The sequence below is a fragment of the Brachyistius frenatus genome, unplaced genomic scaffold, assembly GCF_029030835.1.
Source record: "Brachyistius frenatus isolate BFR_SWC_R1_liver_20210118 unplaced genomic scaffold, ASM2903083v1 Contig_259, whole genome shotgun sequence".
NCBI classification, from domain to species: domain Eukaryota; kingdom Metazoa; phylum Chordata; class Actinopteri; family Embiotocidae; genus Brachyistius; species Brachyistius frenatus.
The window spans coordinates 256,888-266,110 of record NW_027210858.1 but is presented as its reverse complement, the minus strand read 5'-3'; the positions used below and the strand labels follow the sequence as shown (position 1 = coordinate 266,110).

At 46.1% G+C, this 9,223-nt stretch overlaps 2 protein-coding genes across 3 annotated transcripts; both read right to left on the bottom strand.

Annotated features, from left to right (window-relative positions):
• Positions 1-1,575: 1,575 nt before the first annotated feature.
• LOC138634352 (uncharacterized) lies at positions 1,576-3,573 on the bottom strand. The gene is made up of 4 exons (XM_069721215.1): positions 3,195-3,573; positions 3,008-3,112; positions 2,260-2,357; positions 1,576-2,010 (listed from the first exon to the last, which is right to left on the bottom strand). The coding sequence occupies exons 1-4, from the start codon at positions 3,535-3,537 to the stop codon at positions 1,933-1,935; spliced, it is 624 nt and encodes a 207-aa protein (XP_069577316.1). The 5' UTR covers positions 3,538-3,573; the 3' UTR covers positions 1,576-1,932.
• Positions 3,574-4,472: 899 nt separating this feature from the next.
• Positions 4,473-8,013, bottom strand: LOC138634354 (matrix remodeling-associated protein 8-like). Of its 2 annotated transcripts, none has more exons than XM_069721218.1 (4): positions 7,917-8,013; positions 6,974-7,014; positions 6,433-6,753; positions 4,473-5,214 (listed from the first exon to the last, which is right to left on the bottom strand). In XM_069721218.1, exons 2-4 carry the CDS (start codon positions 6,999-7,001, stop codon positions 5,102-5,104), a joined length of 462 nt encoding a protein of 153 aa, XP_069577319.1. In that variant the 5' UTR covers positions 7,002-7,014; positions 7,917-8,013; the 3' UTR covers positions 4,473-5,101. The 2 variants fall into 2 exon arrangements, with proteins under 2 accessions (XP_069577319.1, XP_069577318.1); XM_069721217.1 differs by lacking the exon at positions 7,917-8,013 and adding an exon at positions 7,676-7,779.
• Positions 8,014-9,223: the final 1,210 nt, after the last annotated feature.

The following is a 9,223-nucleotide window of genomic DNA, read 5'->3' as shown; positions in this document are numbered from 1 at the left end:
GTAAGGCAAAAGACTATCAAAGCACTGATTTTGTAAACTATAATTCACTGCAGCTACTCAGCACAGATATTTCTATTTTAATAAATGCATATTTTTAATGAGCGATGGATCTTTTCTAAAAATCATCTCTGATCAGGGACTATTGGTTTTAAGCTGCACACTTTCCACTAGAGTCAAATCCTGTGCTTTTATTTTGAAAGCCAAACAGCGCGAGTTTCAGTCTTAATGTGGAGGAACGACGCAGACTTCACGCAGCTCTGAAATCTTTCACGTTTTTGTTCTTTTCTTCATTTTAATCAGAACTTTTAACGTTTTAACAAAAAAAAAAATGAAACATTTTTGTTTTAAAGTTTCAGAATTTTGACAAAGCTCAGAAAAACCCTGCAGTACAAGTACTGCACTTCATAATTATACTACAACTTTTAAAACTAATACTACAAGTATGGCAGTTAAAACTACTACTGCCGGTGGTATTACGAGTACTACTGCAAGTGCGTTAAGTTTTACAACTAATTCTACAAGTACTGCAAACATGCTGACTCCTATTGTTCCTGTTACGACCATTAATACTACAACTTCCACTGCAATAGATGTGGCTGCTGCAGTACTCAAATACTGTTAGTACTCTTACGACTGCCTGCAGCCCCACAGCGCCCCCAGAGGCTGCACACAGTACTGCAGCACATCACAGTACTGCTTCCATCCACCAGGTGATTAAACGTTGTTGCTCCAATTAATTCAGAATGAATCAGTAAAACGGATTTAATGACGTGTTCTCACACACAGACGTCGTGGGGACGCTCGCTCAACCTCCGGTTCAGGTCTTGGTTTTGTGTTTTGCTTTCAGCGGTTACGGAGACTGAAAGTGAACAGGACATCCTCAAAGTGACGTAAACCCAGCAGCTTTCACCCCCGGCCGACCGGTCACTGAGGTCATGGTTTTGGTTGAAGTGATGAGTCAGCGGCGGATTGACTGGACGCAGACCAGCAGACACAACGAGGAATTTAATTGTTTTCCCGCTGACGCCTCCGACCTCTGTGGTAAAAAGTCCTGTTGTCATGACGACATAAAAAAAAGTCTTGTGATTCACAGCATGAAAACTGAAAGTGAAGCTCCAGCAGCAGGTCTGAGGAGGAAAACTCAAGTTCTAGTAAAACTGGACTCTGAAAAAAATAAACCTAAAAATTAATTTCACTGAACTTTAGAGGCAGAAAAAAGGAAATGATTTCACACTCACTCGGTTTCCTGTCAGACTTTTTCAACAGCGTGAACATTACAGCAGCTGAAGTGTTCAGACACAAACGGTCTGAAACAGGAACCTTATTTTTCACACCTCGTCTGCACTGAAATTCAAAAACCAACAATCACAGAACGTCTTTCAGAGTTCACTTCCTTTGACCTCTGTCTGTCATCAGTGATCTGTTGAAATCAGTGATCTGGTGAAATCAGTGATCCGGTGAAATCAGTGATCCATCAGTGATCTGTTGAAATCAGTGATCCGGTTAAATCAGTGATCTGGTGAAATCCGTGATCTGGTGAAATCAGTGATCCATCAGTGATCTGGTGTTGGGGTGCCGCAGGGCTCCACGTCAGGACTTCAGTTCTTCCATTTCAACGTCTTCTACTTCAATGAACTCTACTTAAAACCTGGTCTTTCGTCGGTTTCTTAGTAAACTGAATTTTATTTCCATGGTGGAAAAACATTCAAAACCGTTACAGGTGAGAATCATTTTTCACAAATATTCCGTGTTGAACAAATATAAATAAAAAAATAAAAATCACTTACAATGAAACATTTTCATAGATTAAAAATGCTGCAATTCAAAGTTGTCAGAGGTCCTCTGATCTCGCTGCTCCATCACACACCGAGTCTGTCTGCCAATCTTCAAACAGGCCCCGCCCACCCGTCCACCTGTCCAGGTGTCCACCCGTCAGGGCGGCAGTGTGGCGAAAGGGAACTGAGCTTTGTAGTAAATAGAGTCGGGAGGAGACAGCTGGATCTCCGCGTACTGAAACACAGAGAGTTCGACGTCTCAGTACCGTCTGCAGCGCTAGTAGCAGTAGTAGCATTATTAGCAACAGCGCTAGTAGCAGTAGTAGCATTATTAGCAATAAGTTGGTCAAGCATCAACAGTCATTGTGAGTGACGAACATTGAACTAGTAGCAACAGTGACTAAAACAATGTTAGCGGTAGCTCTGGCGGTAGCAGCGTTAGCATTCGTATTAGCATGTACAGCGTGAGCGTGGTGCTGCTCACCTGAGGAGACTCCGGGTTCTCCCTGGTGAACGCCGACGGCTCGTCCTGCTGCTCCCTGATGTTTTTCCTCCTCAATGACAGCAACGTGCAAATCAGACCTGCCAACAGACGTGGGCGGAGTTACGTGACCTTCCACTAACAGATGTGGGCGGAGTCACGTGACCTTCCACTAACAGCGGAGTCACGTATGACGTGAGTCCTTTCCACTAACAGACGTGGGCGGAGTCACGTGACCTTCCACTAACAGACGTGGGCGGAGTCACGTGACCTTCCACTAACAGACCTGGGCGGAGTCACGTGACCTTCCACTAACAGACCTGGGCGGAGTCACGTGACCTTCCACTAACAGACCTGGGCGGAGTCACGTGACCTTCCACTAACAGACGTGGGCGGAGTCACGTGACCTTCCACTAACAGACGTGGGCGGAGTCACGTGACCTTCCACTAACAGACCTGGGCGGAGTCACGTGACCTTCCACTAACAGACGTGGGCGGAGTCACGTGACCTTCCACTAACAGACGTGGGCGGAGTCACGTGTCCTTCCACTAACAGACCTGGGCGGAGTCACGTGACCTTCCACTAACAGACGTGGGCGGAGTCACGTGACCTTCCACTAACAGACGTTAGACGAGCAGCAGCTCCTTCAAACATCACGTCTGTATGTTTGAAGTTGAGCCTCATTCTGTGGTTCTGGTGAACAAACAGACGTTCAGCTCGTATTTACAGGAACAAACCAGACGGACTCACCGATGAAGACGCAGACGAGGACGGCGTTCAGGCTGAAGGAGACGCACAGGACGGGCGACCTGCACCATGTGGACGGCTGCTGGTGCTTCCGGTCGGACGAGACGTCTGAGAGGAAGAGATTCACAAAGAACTCAAACAGAAACAGAACCGAGTCCTGTTAGAACCGTGTTCTGGTTGCGGTTCTTACCGGAGACGAGGTGGATGGAGTCCATGTTGCGAAAGTCTTTGCTCTTCCTACCGCAGAAGTAGAGCCGCCAGTCATCGGCCGTCACGTTTCTGACCACGAGCCGGTTCTCCACCATTGTAAATTTATTTTCAAAGTCAGGGGAGTAGTAGGTGGGTTCTAGTGAATAAAGCCGACCGATGGCGGCTCTGATCCGGCTGTGGATCTCCATGTACCACAGGATGTCGCTGTTGTTCAGGGAGCAGGTCAAAGTGGCATTTTCACCGAGCTCACCTTTAACCTCGGTCACGTTCTCGGCCGCGGCGCAGAGCAGAACCGCCGGCACGACCGTCCACAGCAGATCCATGACCTGATTCAAGACCTGATTCAAGTGAAACCGACCGCCGCCGCTCCGATGTGCCTCAGAAGTGTTTTTCACTTCCTGTTGTTCAAGTGATTACATCACATAACATCGTGATGGCAAACCACAAAAAACGAGTACGTTTCACAGAACGTCAACAACAGGAAATGAAACTCTTCCACCTCTCGCCTGCTCTCTGCAGGAACCCGAATCGGTCCGGGTCGCTTTCAGGTGTCAGAGGCCATCCTCTGAATCTGATCCCGAGACAAGGTCCAAAACTAGTCCCTGACCAAGTCCAAAACTAGTCCCAGACCAAGTCCTAAACTAGTCCCTGACCAAGTCCTAAACTAGTCCCAGACCAAGTCCTAAACTAGTCCCGTACCAAGTCCAAAACTAGTCCCAGACCAAGTCCAAAACTAGTCCCAGACCAAGTCCTAAACTAGTCCCGTACCAAGTCCTAAACTAGTCCCAGACCAAGTCCTAAACCGGTTAAAAAACAGATATAAAAAAGAAGGGCATTGTGGGGGATTGGTTGACCCCAAGGCGGCTCAATATTTCGGATCTCCAGCTCCAACGAGACCCTGAGACACTGAAACTCCTTCATTTGGAGCTCCAATAACCTGCAGGGAGGAACCCATGAGAAGGTGGTTACCAGAACCAGAACGGTGGAGACAGAAGAACCGGTGGGGACAGAAGAACCGGTGGGGACAGCTTTAACAGCAGCTCTGCAGGGTGGACAGTTTAGTTTGATGGTAGAAACTGTAGAAACCATCATGAGTTCAACGTGTCTGAAGATCAGGTGGCTCCATCTAGTGTCAGAAAGGTGGTACTGCAGGACAACTCAAAGCTCTCCACAATGATGGATTCAGCTTGTATTCCAGTGAAACAAACGGACAACACACAAACAAACACACAAACAAACAGACAACAAACAACAAGCGTTAAGCTTCAGCGTCAGGTTTTTATTTTATTTGCTTAAAATGCACAACAGTCAAGCAGAAACATTTCCTCCCGTCGGGCTGCTGTCCTCTGCAGTCGTCAACAACAACAAACAAACACAACTTCTAAACAAACAAACCAACTGAAAGAAGAGATTTTGTCCCCAGGTGAGAATATTTCCCACAGTGCATCTGGGCTTCGTGGAACGCTACTTTTATCCTTTTGTTCAGAGAATAATGAACACAACAGAAATACAATTCTTCTCCTTTTTCTTCATTTCTTGGGGAAAAAAAAAAAATCGAATCCAGTTGATTGATTTGGATTCTTTTCAGTCAGTTGACTAATCAACATGTGACCTTTAACCTTTGATTAGCATCTTAAAATGAGCAGATGAAGCTTCATGCCGTTGAATAAATGTTTCAGAGGTCATCAGATTTTCCTTCATGACAGGGAATTAATATTAATAAATAATAAGAACTCATAAATATGAAAGTTATCCTTCACCAACTTCATTTAAAATGAACACAAAACGAAGTCTTATGCTCCAAAACCAGCCAGTGATGTCAGGAACCCGTTGACCAATCAGCTGCGAGAGAAGCCGACCAATTGAATTGTCAGCCTTCCTGAAACTTCACAGAGCAGAAAGAAGAAGAGCAGAGAGAAGGGCGGAGAGGTGGAGGGAGTGTGTTACCGCGGCGCCACCTGGTGGAGGAGGAGGAGACGCTTCTTCAACCACACGTCCACCTGCAACACAAACAACCAACACAAACAATCAACGTTTCTGAAAATGGAACAAAAGAAACGTCGTTTGTCACCAGAAACATTCAGTTTGTGTTTGTTCTCCTTCCTGGAAACCGTGACGGGATGGACGACGTCACATCCTGTTAAAACTCTGTCTGAGCTTACATCCTGTTAAAACTCTGTCTGAGCTTACATCCTGTTAAAACTCTGAGCTTACATCCTGTTAAAACTCTGTCTGAGCTTACATCCTGTTAAAACTCTGTCTGAGGCTACATCCTGTTAAAACTCTGTCTGAGGCTACATCCTGTTAAAACTCTGTCTGAGCTTACATCCTGTTAAAACTCTGTCTGAGCTTACATCCTGTTAAAACTCTGTCTGAGCTTACGTCCTGTTAAAACTCTGTCTGAGCTTACATCCTGTTAAAACTCTGTCTGAGCTTACATCCTGTTAAAACTCTGTCTGAGCTTACATCCTGTTAAAACTCTGTCTGAGGCTACATCCTGTTAAAGGTGAACAGAAATGATAGAGTCATGTGCAAAGGATCTTTTCTTCCAGCAGCCGTACGAGAAGTGAAGCTGAGGACGGAGGACTCGTGATGAAGAAGAGAACGGAGGACTCGTGATGAAGAAGAGAACGGAGGAGTCGTGATGAAGAAGTGATGAAGAAGAGAACGGAGGACTCGTGATGAAGAAGAGAACGGAGGACTCGTGATGAAGAAGTGATGAAGAAGAGAACGGAGGACTCGTGATGAAGAAGAGAACGGAGGTCTCGTGATGAAGAAGTGAACGGAGGACTCGTGATGAAGAAGTGAACGGAGGACTCGTGATGAAGAAGTGAACGGAGGACTCGTGATGAAGAAGTGATGAAGAAGAGAACGGAGGACTCGTGATGAAGAAGTGATGAAGAAGAGAACGGAGGACTCGTGATGAAGAAGAGAACGGAGGACTCGTGATGAAGAAGAGAACGGAGGACTCGTGATGAAGAAGTGATGAAGAAGAGAACGGAGGACTCGTGATGAAGAAGTGAACGGAGGACTCGTGATGAAGAAGTGAACGGAGGACTCGTGATGAAGAAGTGAACGGAGGACTCGTGATGAAGAAGTGATGAAGAAGAGAACGGAGGACTCGTGATGAAGCTCGACGTACAGACGGCGTCAACATGTCGTCGGACAGAAGACCTGATTCAACTCCAAAACCAAAGACGGGAGACGGAGGGACTGACCTGAGACGGTCAGTATGACCTTCCTGTCCACGTCCACCTTGGTGATGTGACAGTCGTACGGGCCGCTGTCGGCCGGCTGGAGCATCGTCATGACGATGGAGAAGTTCCCCTTCCCGTATCGATCGGGGAAGCTGATCAATCGACCTTTGAACTTCTCGTCCTGCCGCGCCGTGTTCTCCGAACCTTTGACGATGTCCAGGACGACGCCGTCCTCTTTGTCCCGCCAGTAGGCGGAGACTCCGGGCGGCAGCGGCTCGTTGTAGACGCACGGCAGGAGGACGTTGCCGCCGGCAACACCTTCAATCCGCTGCTGACAGCTCACTGGAGACCACAGTTAATGTTCAGTTAATAATAAGGATGAGGAGGAGCAGGAGGAGGGGAGGAGGAGCAGGAGAAAGAGGGAGGAGGGGGGAGAGGGAGGAGGACGAGGGGAAGGGGGAGGAGCGGGAGGAGGGGGGGACCAGGAGGAGGAGGAGGAGCAGGAGGAGGACGAGGGGAAGGGGGAGGACCAGGAGGAGGGGGAGGAGGAGTTCAGACTGACCTTGGTTCAGCCTGTGCAGCAGAAACATCCACAGGGTGGCGCTGCAGAGAAAGCAGCAGGTTGATCAGGTTTGTTTTGAGTAAAGATCAAAGTCTTCAGCTGTTCTCCTCCATGTTGGTTTTAAACAGCTGATGGAGCTCAGCACCAAACAGGAAGTGGAAGAGGTTACAACAGGAAGTGGAAGAGGTTACAACAGGAAGTGGAAGAGGTTACAACAGGAAGTGGAACTACACCACTCTAAACTATTCAGACGTTTTAAAAGAAACACTTCGTTTAGTTCTCAGAACTTCTTCTGTCGTATTTTGTTGAAACTGTTGAATAAAAACAGACGAACGTTCCGTCACAGATCAATAATGTTCTGAAAGTTCGATCAGAAACACTCAAAGACGGACCGACTTCTGATCCAGACCTGGGCCGGTTCGGTTCCGGTTCGGTTCCGGTCCGGTTCGGTTCCGGTCCAGGTCGTTCTGCTGGATGTTATTGGTCAGTGGTTGGAGGTCTGATCAGATTGAATCAATTATTGGTGACGTAACACGGTGAGCAGTGACGCAGGAGGACGTAAATGAAGGAACAGGTGAACAAAGAAACACGGAGCTAACTTCAGGTAACGAAGCTAATCAGCGCTAAACATGAGCACGTCTCGAGCCTCATCTTCACCTCCTCCTACCGACCTCCTCCTACTACCGACCTCCTCCTACTGACCTCCTCATCTCGCTTTTCCTCAGGTTCCTTTTACGACCTCAAAGTTTCGGTCTGATTCAGTTTTTCCTTTAATCTACATCACGTGACCGAGTCCAGCGAGCTACGGAAGCCGAGCGATAACCAGCCGGTCACTGGCCGCATCCGCCAAACTCCATGTCAAATGTGGCGATTTTAGAGGCCAGTAGCTGCATTCAAAATCAATGAAGGCCGCAAAAACACATGTAACGTGTAATAAAAGTACCTGTGCAGGTGAGCTGCTCTTCTTCGTCCTGCGTCTCCTTCAAGACTGCTGTTACGCCAATTCTGCACGAGCGGAAACCAGCTGTGACGTCACAGTGTTTATGTCCAGTCTACAGAAATAGTTGTAGTTTTCAGATGTGAACAACAGTACCCCTGAGGGCCACCAGGGGCTGGCTCCAACACAGATACTTTATTAATCCCACAAGGGGACATTTTTTTCGCAACAGCAGCATTGTAGATGCAAATAAAAATAACAGTAAAAACTATTAAATATGAAAATGCACAATATATACAATAAAATAGAATAATATTAAATTAAACTAACTAAACAATAATTCCAGCACTGACCAGTTATGATAGTTCAGTTTTTGTTGGAGGTTTAGTTGATATGTTGTGATTTTAGTCGTGTAAATTTGGTCTTTGTAAAAATATAAGACGTTGCAGACGCCTCACCGCTGTTACACCTTTCTACCTCTGATGACATCACAGCGAACCTTCAGGAACAACTCCATATTCACAAATATTCAAAACAAACGGACCTACTTTTGTCTGAAGTGTTTAAAACCTGTTTCCTGTTTGCCAGTAGTTCAAAATAAAGATCACTTAGTTCTTCCTCACTAAACTTGACTAAATATTTCTTATTTTCAAACGTCACAAAAGGAAGAATGAATCATGGTGATTAACAACTTAAAAAGGTTTTTGTTGCACTCCTACTTTTTTATAACTTTAAGGGCTTTTATTTTGAAAAGAAACCTGTCCAAGAATCTGAATAATATTAACCAGAAAGTCCACGAGGACTTTGTGACTATCGAGCCAAACAAACGATCAGAAGTTTGATGGTCGATTTCGGACCAATACAAATTTTTTGGTAACTTTTGATGAGTTAAATAAAGTTTCTGACGTCATTAAAATACATTTAATCGTTTGAGATCTTTTCAAAATAAAACATCCAAAAAGCTTCCTTCATCCATCAACTCACTGCAGTAAAATCATCAGTTTTAACTGAACTATTGATCCATGAGGGGAAGTTGTCCTTTCACAATAAAACCTCCCATTCAGAACTCCCTTTAGAATCTGTGTGATTTAAAGTTCCCTTCAGTATACACACCTTAAAACATACACACCTGCACCGCTGGGGCTGATGGGAGGTCCGGACGCAGCACGTGCAATAACAAACTAAAAAAATCAAAGTCGAGCCTTGACGACTGTTTGTGTCGGCGCCTGTCAGGTCACAGACAGCTTCTGATTACATCCGGCGTGTAGTGATGACGTCACAGCTGCGACGCACTGTAGTGTTTTTGGATACAA

Excerpts from the sequence above, each read along its gene's own strand:
- LOC138634352 (XM_069721215.1), bottom strand. The coding sequence starts at position 3,537 with ATGGATCTGCTGTGGACGGTCGTGCCGGCGGTTCTGCTCTGCGCCGCG. Across the intron at positions 3,113-3,194 it reads CTCCATCCACCTCGTCTCCG|ACGTCTCGTCCGACCGGAAG; the intron begins GTAAGAACCGCA and ends TCTTCCTCTCAG. Across the intron at positions 2,011-2,259 it reads AGAACCCGGAGTCTCCTCAG|TACGCGGAGATCCAGCTGTC; the intron begins GTGAGCAGCACC and ends TCTGTGTTTCAG.
- LOC138634354 (XM_069721217.1), bottom strand. Across the intron at positions 6,754-6,973 it reads GCTGCACAGGCTGAACCAAG|TGAGCTGTCAGCAGCGGATT; the intron begins GTCAGTCTGAAC and ends TGTGGTCTCCAG. Across the intron at positions 5,215-6,432 it reads GGTCATACTGACCGTCTCAG|GTGGACGTGTGGTTGAAGAA; the intron begins GTCAGTCCCTCC and ends TTTGTGTTGCAG.